This window comes from Hypomesus transpacificus, chromosome 2, assembly GCF_021917145.1.
Source record: "Hypomesus transpacificus isolate Combined female chromosome 2, fHypTra1, whole genome shotgun sequence".
Lineage (NCBI taxonomy): Eukaryota > Metazoa > Chordata > Actinopteri > Osmeriformes > Osmeridae > Hypomesus > Hypomesus transpacificus.
The window spans coordinates 10,488,749-10,502,225 of NC_061061.1; the positions used below are offsets into that span (position 1 = coordinate 10,488,749).

The 13,477-nt window shown below is 51.0% G+C and overlaps 1 protein-coding gene across 1 annotated transcript in view; it reads left to right on the plus strand.

Moving 5' to 3' along the window:
- si:dkey-22o22.2 (neural-cadherin) overlaps nucleotides 1–13,477 on the plus strand; it is a 97,485-nt gene that overhangs the window by 77,102 nt on the left and 6,906 nt on the right. Inside the window, exons 17-27 of the mRNA XM_047042419.1 lie at nucleotides 67–350; nucleotides 1,864–2,493; nucleotides 2,960–3,956; nucleotides 4,549–4,642; nucleotides 7,453–7,637; nucleotides 8,105–8,340; nucleotides 9,254–9,531; nucleotides 9,888–10,102; nucleotides 10,799–10,926; nucleotides 11,132–11,259; nucleotides 11,578–11,689. Coding sequence (XP_046898375.1) covers nucleotides 67–350; nucleotides 1,864–2,493; nucleotides 2,960–3,956; nucleotides 4,549–4,642; nucleotides 7,453–7,637; nucleotides 8,105–8,340; nucleotides 9,254–9,531; nucleotides 9,888–10,102; nucleotides 10,799–10,926; nucleotides 11,132–11,259; nucleotides 11,578–11,689 — 3,287 coding nt within the window. The remainder of the gene's footprint in view (nucleotides 1–66; nucleotides 351–1,863; nucleotides 2,494–2,959; nucleotides 3,957–4,548; nucleotides 4,643–7,452; nucleotides 7,638–8,104; nucleotides 8,341–9,253; nucleotides 9,532–9,887; nucleotides 10,103–10,798; nucleotides 10,927–11,131; nucleotides 11,260–11,577; nucleotides 11,690–13,477) is intronic.

Here is a 13,477-nt window from a genome sequence, read left to right on the forward strand (position 1 = left end):
GACCTACTGCATTTCATAACCAGATCGCTTTAACTCCTGACTACCCTCCCTTTTGCCCATTCCCAGGTGCCAATGCCAAGCTGCGCTACCAGATCACGTCAGGCAACACCATGGGCACCTTTGACGTGGAGCCCGAGGTGGGCACCATCTTCGTGGCTCAGCCCCTGGACTACGAGATGGAGCAGCGCTTCCAGCTGAGGCTGGTGGCGTCCGACGGCAAGTGGGAGAACGAGACCCTGGTGGTGGTCCAGGTGGTCAACCAGAACGACGAGGCGCCCGTGTTCGGCCAGACGGAATACCACGCCCCCGTCACCGAGGAACTGACGGAACTGCCCGTCTTTGTGCTAGAGGTGAGGCGCCATGGAAACAAAGAGCTTTTTGGGGTCTTTGACGTCAGCGTCAATGGTTCATGCCCTGAACATCTGGTAACACCTGAGGTTGTCGTTGTTTTTGGTTCAGAGAGCTTGCTGTGTCAAACCCATATGACGGTTCACCTGGATAACTTGAAATAACGTGAAAATACAACTTAATTTGTGTAATACAATTTTGTTTGCGTGGAGATAAAAACTTGCCTTTGGCAAAATCTCACAAAGAACCCATTGTAAGATAGTAATACATTACACGTGTAAGATATTTTGTTCCACTATACACATCCATGTGATACTCATCTAGCTTATTGTTATCTGATATGTGAGAAATGACCCACGTTTAAAAAGAAAAGGTCATTTGAAGTCACTTTTCTTCTTAGGCTTCCAGGGAACTTAACCGCCTTCCGTCACACCTATTTCCAATGATTCACAGTAATATGTGCATGTCGCCAAGGTAAATCTGATTAAACGAGAGGCCCGTTCAAGAAAGACATGGAGGTGATCCAGGAGAGAGAGGCTTCATGTGTCAGCGAGCCTTCAACCTAGAAGCGCTTCCTCGGCGAGAGAAATTGATTTGATGTGCGCTTGGTTCCCCTCTAATGCACTAAATATTTTCCCTGCTTGTGGCAGCCACCCCCCTGCCCAAAGTGGGTTTCACCCTGTATGTTAATACAATCCCTTAGATAGCAAAAAGGAGAGGAAATTCAATTTCAAACGAATATTTCGACATACCTGTGCTGCGCAGACTGCAGAGTGCCGCCTGGTCTCGATATTGTCTTCCTCCCCACATTGTCAGGAAATAGAGAAAGAGAGTGAGAGAGAGAGAAAAAAACACTTCAAAGGCTTCTGTAAACAAACCCTCTGGTGAAGGAAGAGGAGAGGAGGAGAGAAAGTGTGCTTCCTCATTTCATCGGCGTCTATTAACTTTTAATTACGCAGTGCGTTCTGGTGACAGATGCGGGAGGAATGTGTCGGAGTCTGCCTCTATTCTTTCATTCTAAACGATAGTGAGAAGTCAAGTTAATTATCTGACTTGGATAAAAGAAGAAAAAATGTATTCTTTCTTTGCAGGATATACTGTATGTAGGCTTTGGCAATCAATGATGCTTTCATGTCCTATATAACTTGACAATATCTGACAGAATAAGCAGAACTTCTACGCTCGGGGAAAGTGAATGAACCAGTGTTGTCCCACAAGAGTTTTATTGACTCAAACTAATGTTTTGATAACAAATATATATTCTGGAAGAAGAAACAAAATTGCGCCTGAAAGGACTGATTCAAATATAAAGAAAAGAAAACCTAGCTACATATTTTTGAAATACATACTTTCTAGTATAGCCTAGGCCTACATTTAAGAGCAGTTGATGCGTGCACCTAGAGGGTTTCACCGTATTTAAGAATATATGAGCCCTTACATTTTCTAAGGTGAGGTTTAAAGTTGGGCTGTTAGCATGCTAATGCTATGCCCTGACTTGCTGCTTCCTGTTTGTAGGTCTCTGCCACAGACCCAGACCAGGAGGCAGACCAGAGTGCTTTGCGCTTCTCTCTCCACGGCCAGGGCGCCGGGAGCGAGTTCACCATCGACGAGCGGACGGGCCGCATCTACGCCCAGCGGCGTCTGGACCGCGAGGAGCGCTCCGCCTGGCGTTTCCTGGTCCTGGCCACGGACGAAGGCGGAGCCGGCCTCACGGGTTTCGCCGACGTCCTGTTGGAGGTCCGCGACGTCAACGACAACGCGCCGTTTTTCGCCTGCGCGGCGCTGGACGCCACGGGCTGCTTCGTGGGCCACGTGCCCGAGAACTCCCCCGCGGACACGTCCGTGATGGAGATGCGGGCCACGGACCTGGACGACCCCAAGGCCGACAAGAACGCCGTGCTGACCTACCGCATCGTCCAAAACGTCCGCAACGAGATCAACCTCAACCTGTTCTCCATCAACCCTTCAACCGGAACCATCTACACAGTTCTGCGGTCGCTGGACCGTGAGGTTGAAGACAGGTATCTAGTCGTGGTGGAGGCCAGAGATGGTGGGGGCCTTACCGGAACGGGGACGGCGACAATCCTTGTGTCAGATGTGAACGACCACCCGCCTGTCTTCACCCAGAGGGTCTACACTGCTCAGGTGGGTCAATGGGCCTAAAGACACACCCGTGGAAGGTCACTTTCATACACGTGTCTTGGGTTTTTCCATTAAGTTGGGAGGGAGTCAGATGGCTGAGCAGTTAGTGAATCTGGCTAGTAATCAGAGGCTTGCCCGATCTATTCCCCGCCGTGCCAAATGACGTTGGGTCCTTGGGCAAGGCACTTCACCCTACTTGCCTCGGGGGGAATGTCCCTGTATTTACTGTAAGTCGCTCTGGATAAGAGTGTCTGCTAAATGATGAAATGTAAGTTTAGCTCATCTCATTCCGTGTACATTTCTGTGAACCACAAATGCTTGTTTGCTTTTCATTCCTATATACTTTGAATATTATTATTGTTGCATTGAAGATAGTGTTTATATTTGCAAATGACAATTATTATTTTACCCATCGTAAACTTCTATGGGTGTTCAGAAGTGTCTCTGAGGGTTGTTTTTGCGTCACTAGGTGGCTGAAGAGCTGAAGGTGAACAGTGAGGTGCTGGCTGTCTCGGCTACGGACGGAGACCAGGGTGAAAACGCTGTGGTCACCTTCAGTATCGTCGGCGGCGACGAGGACAGAAAGTTCCTCGTCGAGACAGACAAGGTGAACAGGCGCGGAGTGATAAGACTGAAGAAAGAGCTCGACTTTGAGAAGCCCCACGAGAGGACCTTCAACCTGACAGTGAAGGCGGAGGATGCCGACTTCTTCAGCCTGGCTTACTGTCTCGTCCAGGTGGAGGATTCCAACGACCATGCGCCCGTCTTCCTCCCGCAGTTCTACGAAGCGCCGGCCATGTCTGAGGACGTGCCGGTGGGCACCATTGTGGCTCAAGTCTCCGCTGCCGATCTGGACTCTGGTCAAAATGGTCGCTTTTCATACAGCATCGCAAAGGAGTCTGATCCATACAGCCAGTTCCTGGTGGACCAGTCTGGGTGGGTGGTAGTGGCCGATTCTCTGGACCGGGAAAAGGTGTCGCAACACAGACTCATGGTTCAGGCCACGGACACGGGTAGCCCACCTCTTACCGGTACCGCCATCGTCATGGTTACTGTGTTGGACATCAACGACAATGGGCCCGAGTTCGAGGTTCCGTACAAGCCTATTGTTTGGGAGAACATGGCCGCACCTCAAGCCGTGCAAATAAACGAAACGTCTATGCTTCTCCATGCAGCCGACAGGGACTCCTCCTCCAACGGCGGCCCGTTCTCCATCCGCCTCCTCCTGCTGACTTCGGACGCCACCAACTTTAACCTGACCGACCTGCGCAACGGCAGCGCGGCGTTGACCGCCCTCAGGACGTTCGACCGCGAACGCCAAAAAGAGTACCGCCTCCCGATCCTCATGATTGACAGCGGCTCCCCTCCAATGAGCTCCACCAGCACACTGACAGTCGTTATTGGCGACAGGAACGACCATCCTCACTCACCGGGCCATACTGACTTCATTGTTTACCGTTATCAGGGTAAGTTACCCCAAAGCCCTGGTTACGCTGTTGAGACGTGTCTTGTCTCAGATGAATGCTCCACTCAGCAACCCACATCACTTATTTAGTATTTTCTGCCATCTGTCAGCGGGTTTAAATTTGCTGGGAAAACGGAGGTTTTCAGTCATGTATTTTTAGTGTATCCTCACAAGGGGGTTTTCCAGATCAAAGTACATTAACCCTCTAATAGGAATTCATCATGTATGGCAAAAATACGCCATGAAGCAAACAATTTACTTAAGCTCTAAGTCCCAGGATTGATAGGTACAAACAGGAGCCATTTTTAAAAGCACGTCAATTTCACGTCTAAAGGGATTACTGTGCTCTATTTAGCCGTTTGGGCCGCTAGCATGCTAATGTGTGCCTAGCCCCCCTGCTGCGTCTTAAAACCGTGTCCACATGCACCCATGAGGCGTCACTCTCCTCCTTTTCCCTCCGATAGAGAAGTGTCTCCTCCTTTCCCTACTTCCTCCCACTTGTATTCTCTCTCTCGTGGGCTGAGAGATTTAGGAGTTCAGTGGAGAGCTGGATGGTGAGCCCAGTGCTGATACCGTGTCTCTTTTTCCCCTAGGTGTTCTCCCGACGACGCTGCTTGGACAGGTTCAATCCCCTGACCTTGATGACTGGAGCGAGAAGGTTTACCGCTTCGAAGGGAAACCTCCAAGGTACTTTCATCTCCTGGGCTGAAGTTTGAAGAAGCCCTAAGACCTGAGAGTGAGCTAGAAAGAGAGGTTTTGTGAAGTGTCTGTGTACAAGTGGAGGGAAAATTACAGTGAAGACAGAAAGAATGGGCCTTGAAAGATTTAAAGGCGCGAGAGACAGGCTTTGCAAGGATGGAAAAACAATGATGGGAGACTGAAATGGACAGGTGAAGACAGAGAGAAGGAATAAAAGGCAGAGAGAAGGACAGTTTGAGAGCAAAAGGAGAATGAGAGCTTGAGAGAGAGAGAGAGAGAGAGAGAGAGAGAGAGAGAGAGAGAGAGAGAGAGAGAGAGAGAGAGAGAGAGAGAGAGAGAGAGCGTACCAGATTGAAATAGATCGGAAGGCAGGGGAGAGAGAGGTAGAGAGAGATTGGTAGGGAAATAATGCTTGTCAGGAACACCATTATTAATACTTCATACAGAATTGTATTGAAAATTCCCAGTGAAGCGAGGGGCGCCGTTCGCGGTTTTTGGTTTGATGGGGCGAGGCGTTGGGCGCACTCTGAAAAGAAGCTGATTACGCTGCCGGCACCTCTAGCTCTAATGAGACACCTGTAATAGGCCAACAGGAAGCAGGCACACGGCAAAGATGACAAGAAACGACAAAGGAAGAGAAAAGGGAAAATGGGAGAGTGAGAGTTTTATACTGCGACCCCCCCACACACACACACACACTGCACAAAGTCAGCAGATATCTATTTGGGCTGAGAGTATGGATCACCTCATTATTTCAGCCCCTCCCCACGCCCCCCTCACAGATGATGATTTGAAACCTATTTGTTTTCTGTCATCGAAGTGCCTGGCTTGCATGTTTGTCGCAGCAAGACTGGGCGAACGCAAATCATTAATGTTTTACATGAATACAGTGTCCTGGAGACTGGGTATGTGTGTGTGTGTGGGGGGGGGGGGTATAAGGGGATATAAGGCGACCTTTGTCCCTGCCCCCCAATAACGGCCATCGTTTGATTGAGCTGCATGTAGCGACTTGAAAGTCCAGTGCAGACCGTGAAGGTCAGTGGTGGTGCAGATGCCGGGTTCAACGGGGCCAGGTGGCGAGGGCTGTTGTGGAATGGGTTCACATACTGGACACAGCAGCTGATGCTGGGAGAGCACAGAGGGACCACAGCCATGTCGGTGTCCTTAAAACAGATGGGAAGCTGGAGATGGAGGGATGGTGAGAGATGGATGAGAGAGATGGAGACAGGGATGGGTGAGAGACATGGGGAGAGAGACGGAGAGAGAGATGGAGAGAGGGATGGATGAAAGACATGGTGAGAGGGATGGTGAGAGGGATGGAGAGAGGGATGGAGAGAGGGATGGGTGAGAGACATGGAGAGAGAGACGGAGAGAGGGATGGGTGAGAGAGATGGTGAGAGGGATGGAGAGAGGGATGGAGAGAGAGATGGAGAGAGGGATGGAGAGAGAGATGGACAGAGGAATGGAGAGAGAGATGGTGAGAGGGATGGAGAGAGGGATGGAGAGAGGGATGGAGAGAGGGATGGAGAGAGAGATGGAGAGAGGGATGGTCACAGAGACACAGGGTGAGAAATGGAAAAGGGACAGACAGGGATAGAGAGAGGGGGGGAAAGAGTAATGGCTCTCAGCCGCCGCAGTCACCCTTCTGTTGTCATGATTGGAGGCCCTGATAAGGAACAGAGTGGACAGGGGCCAGCAGATAGACCTGGTGGATTGAATGAGAGGGTAAGTAGACTAGATAAGTTGTAAGGTGTTCCAAGGACAAAGAGTGGCCAAGGACACAAGGTGAGGAAAAGGAAGGAGTGAATACAACAAGGACACAAGGGTAGTTAAGGAGGGTTTGTGAAGTAAACAATGATCTGTAAGGAAGGGAGGAGTTTTTGGGGGGGTATGAATTGGAAGTTGTCTAATAGTAGTACTAGTTGTAGTGTCCAGTTTGAATATTGTATCGTCCAAATAGACTATAAAATGAAACAGTGAGCTGGACAGTGAGAAGGGAAAGTGTTGGGGAGTGAAAGGACACATTATGGAGTTCAGGGAGGGGGATGTGCCAAGTGTTCAACTGAACTAAGAGGGCTGGAAGGCGTCAGTTTCGGGAGTGGGGTTTAATGGATTGAAGGAAGACCAGAGACAAAGTAACAGGGTTTAGAGGGGCGGGGAGATGTTGAGGATGGGGCTGGTGTTGATAGACAGAGCAGGAGGGTTGGGGAGACTTACATTGACACTGATAGTGAGGCAGCCATCAATATTGCATGTGGATGTGTCCCCAGATAGCTCAGCTTTACCAGCTTGGGAGGGTGAGAATGGGCTGTGGACGGACAGACGCCAGCGGGGCGCGGCGGCGACAGGCCGTCGTCGCCTTCCTCCTCTCTTTCTTTCTCTCTCGTTCACTCGCTCCCACCCGTGCTTTTCTCTTCTTTCGTTTATTTCTCATCTTGCTCACTGTCTTTATGGTTTAAGACTTAACGCTGACTGGACTCTCTCTCTCTTTCTCTCTCTCTGTCTCTGTCTCTCCCTCTCTCTGGCTCATCTCCTTCTCACTCTCTGTCTCTCTCTCTTTCTCCCTCCCTCTATCTCTCTCCCTTTCTCTCTCTTACTCTCTCCCTCTTTTTCTCTCCCTCTTTCTCCCTCCCTCTATATCTCTCCCTCTCTCTCTCTTACTCTCTCTCTCTCTCTCTCCCTCTTTCTCCCTCCCTCTATCTCTCTCCCTTACTCTCTCTCTTTCTCCCTCTCCCTCTATCTCTCTCCCTCTCTCTCCCGTTCTCTCTTTCTCTCTCCCTCTGTCCCCCCCTCCCCAGGTTGTTCAGTCTGAACCAGCACTCGGGCCAGCTGAGCATCAGAGACGGGACCCCGCGGGGCTCCTACAGCCTGCAGGTACGCGTGTCCGACAAGACGTGGCCGGACGTCACCTCCACGGCAGAAGTCCTGGTGCTGGAGCTGGACCAACAGGCCGTCCTCAACGCTGGATCTCTTCGTCTCTCCAGTACGCTGAGTTTTTTCCTTTGACATCTTTTAGCACTTCCAATGTTTTCACTTCCCGGTCTTTTTCGCGGGTCGCTGACCCCTTCCTCGCCCCGGGGAGCCGGAGCTGTCGTTTGGTTTCCGCGGTAACGGGATCCGATTCGTGATGTCATCCCCCAAGGCAGATTCTCTGTCTGAGAGAACGTTCCCTGAGGTCCAACACAGGGTTTCTTAGCTTTACAAGTGCAAACCCCTCGCACTTGAATGAAGTAGCGTTCAAGCGCTGCGTACGTTTTGTTATTCCTGGACACATGCAAACCTGCATAGGTATAAATGCTCCAAAATGGTCAAATTAAAGATTTACAGTCTCTCTCTCCATGGCATATTTACACCATAGAGGAAACGTTGCATTGTTGAACCAATGATAGTTGGGACACTTGGTGTTAACCAGTCAAGGGCAACATTTTTACCTTTAACCCTTTTCCTTAGACATCACAGTAGAGGACTTCTTCAGCAGCTCTCCCGGTCATGAGACCAGGTTCTCCCGCCTGCGCAGCCAACTGGCCGAGATCCTCCAGACCCAACAAGATCACGTCCACGTGTTCTCCGTTGCCAATGGCAACCGGCGGGGCGAACGCGAGGTCAACGTGTGGTTCTCCGCTCACGGCTCGCCGTACTACAAGGCCGAGAAACTCCACGGTAACGTGGCGGCGAATAAGGCAAAGGTGAGAGAGGACGCTTCAAAGCCATCCAGTTCACTTTCTCAAACAGATCTCAAATCCCCTACGTTGGGGATCATGGGTAAAATCTCTCTCTCCCGAGCCCACCGTTAGCATGATCAAATGGTAAAAAGCTACATTTACTAAGTGACACACTCCCGTGACACTCCCACATTGAGCATGAACACTGCTCAGCACTGATCCACCCGTTTACAGTCTCCCCCCCACTTACCCAAACCCGCTCTGAACACACACAGACGCATGGTGACACATTGCTCAAACGTGCCTAAATATTTCATGTCCATTTAAGGCATGAGATAGCAGTTGGTGACCCCACTGTCTTCCTCCTTTCATTCGTTTAGGAAGAGAGCGAGATGGGAGAGAATGTCTAAGAGTCTTTATAAAGTATTCAGGAGTCTATAAATCTCAAGCAGTTTTTCACAGTGCGTCAGGCTGTCCGGAGGCAGTTGTTATATACTGGGACCGTGTCCAGTTGACAGCTTTACTGCCGGCTGTTAGAGTGAAGATGGAACACCTTAGAGTTGCATCTACAAGCCAAAGGACTCGGTCTTTAGTTGCAATGATTCAAACAGGGCAACGGAATACTCTCCGGTCGACAGATTCTTCTCAGTCATACACACTGCAATGTGATCATTCATGCCCACCATTAAATGGGAAGTTTGGATAAGACTTTACCTGAAGTTTTGCAGTGCAGTTACATGAAGTATGTAGAGCGGTTTGAAGTTTGTACCCACAATGTTGGGTTCTACATAGCTATATGGATGTCGACTTTGTGTTATCGTAGTAATTTATCCTCTCTCTGTGTGTCTCTCTCTGTCTCTCTGTCTCTCTCTCTCCCTGTCTCTCTCTGTCTCTCTGTCTCTCTCTCTCCCTGTCTCTCTCTCTCTCTCTGCCCTAGTTGGAGGCAGCCCTGGGACTGTCCATTGCCCAGGTTGGGGTGGACGAGTGCCCCTACACCGACTGCAGCCAATCAGGTGGCTGCAGCACCGCCGTCACCTTCAGCCACGCCCCCGTCGCCCTCAACGTCGGGAACACCTCCCTGGTGTCCCTCTCGGCATCTTCAGAGGCCCGCTGCGGCTGCCATGCCCGGGAGAGCCTGCACCTCGCCTGCTCCTCCTACCCAGCGAACCCCTGCCTCAATGGGGGAACGTGTGTGGACAGCAACCTGGGATACAGGTACTGCTAGTGCCACGAGCACTGGTTAGCAAGAGCAGTTGTGTGCTACATCAGCTGTCAGTGGGGGACTTTTTGATAATCTCATCTCCCTCTTTCTCTCTATTTGTCTTTCTCTTTCTATCCCCCTCCTCTCTCTCTCTCTCTCTCTCTCTCTTTATGCCTCTCTCTCTCTCTCTCTCTCTCTCTCTCTCTCTCTCTCTCTCTCTCTCTCTCTCTCTCGCTCTCTCTCTCTCTCTCTCTCTTTATGCCTCTCTCTCTCTCTCTCTCGCTCTCTCTCTCTCTCTCTCTCTCTCTCTCTCTCTCTCTCTCTCTCTCGCTCTCTCTCTCTCTTTATGCCTCTTTCTCTATCCCCCCAGGTGTAAATGCCCCCCCATGTCTGATGGCCCAGAGTGCCAGCAGACCAAGCACACCTTTAGGGGTCAGGGCTACGCCTGGTTCCCCCCCATCAGGCCCTGCTTCCAGAGCCACATCTCCATAGAGTTCCTCACGGAGTCGGCCAATGGGCTGCTCCTCTACAACGGCCCGCTAGGCCCCGCCCAGTCAGGGGAGCAGGAGGACTTCATCGCTCTGGGTGAGGAGAGCAGACAAGGACCTCGGGGTTCTTCTAATAATCTTAAAAGACTACAATACCCATGTCCATACAGCAAACACCTTCTTTGTTTCTCAACCCAAAACGACCATGCCCCCCATAACTACATGTTGGTGTCAGTTTTCCTGTATGACGTGTCCTCAGGTGGCCAGTGCTACATGCCCATGGTTCTCTGTCTATGAAATGTTACCCCAGCGTGGCCTTTTAAAGAGCCTTTACATAATCTCTCAGCCTGTCGTCGCATTAACTTATGTAATTATCGAGCCTCGTCTAAGCTTCCTGGTGGGAGGACAGGAAATCGAACATGGCCGCTCCATTGATTGCATCCAAGCATTTTTCACTGCCGTTGGTCAATACAGTGCCATAGAGGTTGATCAGGTCACACAGCACAGGTTTAGTCATACCCACGAGGGCACAAAAACTGCTCGGGCGATGTTCCAGCTTACACAGCAATACGAATGTGTGTGTGTGTGTGTGTTGTGGCCAGCATTATTTGTTGGCGGGGTTATTTTGGCTGATCTCGACAGAAAATAAATGATGTGTAATATGTCCACGTATGTGTGGGTTGTGGTTCGGTCATTAGCTGTTGGTTTGTTTTTTTGCACAGGAAATGAATTATTTCCAAAGCAATGATACATCGACACCCCCCCCCCCCTCCCCCCTTCATCTTACTTTCAGAACTTCGTAACGGTGTTCCGGTCCTCACCGTCAACCATGGGTCAGGAACGTTGACCCTCCAGTTTCCGGCACGTTCTACAGTCACGGACCGCCGCTGGCACCGCCTCGACATTGTCAGCGACGGCAAGGTCGGCAGACCACACCTCTACTGTCTCTGTTACAGCTGAACTCAACCTCAACCTTGACACAAACCATTCCATTCAAAAGACTAACAACATATCGAGTATTGAACACCATGAGACCAGAAGAAACTTGGAAGTCCATCTGAACTGGGAAAAGTGTGTGTGTGTGCGCGCGTAACTGAGTGTATTCTGCTGTCTGCGTCCTCTATAGGCAGTGCAGCTGATCCTGGACCAGTGCTCCGGGGCAGTGGTGAATGAGGTGGAGGGTCTGGGTGTGGAGGTGTTGGAGATGGACCAGTCTGGCTGCAAGACCTCTGGGGAGACCCCCGGCAATCAGAGGTGAGAGGCCACACAATCAGGGGGTATCAGAGAGAGACCAGTCATCCACCAGTCCAACAGACCATCCGGAGGGATATATAGATTAGCAGTGTGGACGAGGACTGATGGATGGAAGGATAGAAGAACGGAAAGATGGATGATGGAAGGATGAATTCATAGAAGAAAATATAGAAGAATAGATGAAAGAATTGATAAATGGATGGATGTATGGGTGGATGGATAGACGGTCAGATTGGTGGACGGATGGATGGATAAATGTTATGCTAGCTGGGTGTGATGGATGTTGATCCCCCTGTGCCTGTCCCCCTCCCCTGTCAGGTTCCTGAACGTGTACCAGCCTCTCCAGCTGGGGGGGGTGAAGGAGACCTCCCATCACAGACACTACCGCAGCTACACTGGCTGCATCAGGAACCTGGTGGTGGACAGCCAGGTAGTGCAATGAGACCTGCCTACTTACCTGTCTGTCTGTCTGTCTGTCTGTCTGTCGTCCTATCTGTCTGTCTGTCTGTCTGTCTTTCAGTCCAGTGGTCTTTCTGTCCACCTGTCATTTTCTTCTGTCGGGATCTCTTACGCTTCGCTCTGCCTTTTCTATGGACTTCAGGCTGTTTCCTTTGTTTCTTGTTTCCTACTCTCCGTCCCTCTCTCTCACTCTGAGGGTGCCAAAACTCTCTCCTCTCTCGCTTTCTCTCTTTCTCTCTTTCATCCACATCAACACTCCCTTCTCCTTTCGCTTCCATTTCCGTCCTCCAACACGTTTATGGGGCTGGTCTTGTCGTGTGTTTTTGCACCCTCAGAGAGTGACAGGGCGGGGGATCCAGGGAGACTGTCGTTGACAGCTTTATGAGAATAAGAACAGAGCCGGGACTAGATGGAGACTGGCAGCTGTATTAATACACCTGGCAAACGGAGAGAGCTTGCTTCTCTCTGTCTATTCTCGCCATCGAAAACAACTCTGGCCTTGTCCATTTTCATTTGGGTGTGCTGTGTGCTGTGTGCTGTGTGCTGTGTGTCTGTGTGCTGTGTGCTGTGTGCTGTGTGCTGTGTGCTGTGTGCTGTGTGCTGTGTGTCTGTGTGCTGTGTGTCTGTGTGTCTGTGTGCTGTGTGCTGTGTGTCTGTGTGTCTGTGTGCTGTGTGCTGTGTGCTGTGTGCTGTGTGCTGTGTGCTGTGTGCTGTGTGTCTGTGTGCTGTGTGCTGTGTGCTGTGTGTCTGTGTGCTGTGTGCTGTGTGTCTGTGTGCTGTGTGCTGTGTGCTGTGTGTCTGTGTGCTGTGTGCTGTGTGCTGTGTGCTGTGTGTCTGTGTGCTGTGTGCTGTGTGTCTGTGTGCTGTGTGCTGTGTGTCTGTGTGCTGTGTGCTGTGTGCTGTGTGTCTGTGTGCTGTGTGCTGTGTGTCTGTGTGCTGTGTGCTGTGTGCTGTGTGTCTGTGTGCTGTGTGCTGTGTGCTGTGTGCTGTGTGCTGTGTGTCTGTGTGCTGTGTGCTGTGTGCTGTGTGTCTGTGTGTCTGTGTGCTGTGTGCTGTGTGCTGTGTGCTGTGTGCTGTGTGCTGTGTGTCTGTGTGCTGTGTGTCTGTGTGCTGTGTGCTGTGTGTTGTGTGTCTGTGTGCTGTGTGCTGTGTGCTGTGTGTCTGTGTGCTGTGTGTCTGTGTGCTGTGTGCTGTGTGCTGTGTGCTGTGTGTCTGTGTGCTGTGTGCTGTGTGCTGTGTGTCTGTGTGCTGTGTGCTGTGTGCTGTGTGCTGTGTGTCTGTGTGTCTGTGTGTCTGTGTGCTGTGTGCTGTGTGTCTGTGTGCCGTGTGCCTGTGTGCTGTGTGCTGTGTGTCTGTGTGCTGTGTGCTGTGTGTCTGTGTGTCTGTGTGCTGTGTGCTGTGTGCTGTGTGCTGTGTGCTGTGTGTCTGTGTGCTGTGTGCTGTGTGTCTGTGTGCTGTGTGCTGTGTGTCTGTGTGCTGTGTGCTGTGTGCTGTGTGTCTGTGTGCTGTGTGCTGTGTGCTGTGTGCTGTGTGCCGTGTGTCTGTGTGCTGTGTGCTGTGTGTCTGTGTGCTGTGTGCTGTGTGTCTGTGTGCTGTGTGCTGTGTGTCTGTGTGTCTGTGTGTCTGTGTGTCTGTGTGCTGTGTGCTGTGTGCTGTGTGCTGTGTGCTGTGTGTCTGTGTGCTGTGTGCTGTGTGTCTGTGTGTCTGTGTGTCTGTGTGCTGTGTGCTGTGTGCTGTGTGTCTGTGTGCTGTGTGCTGT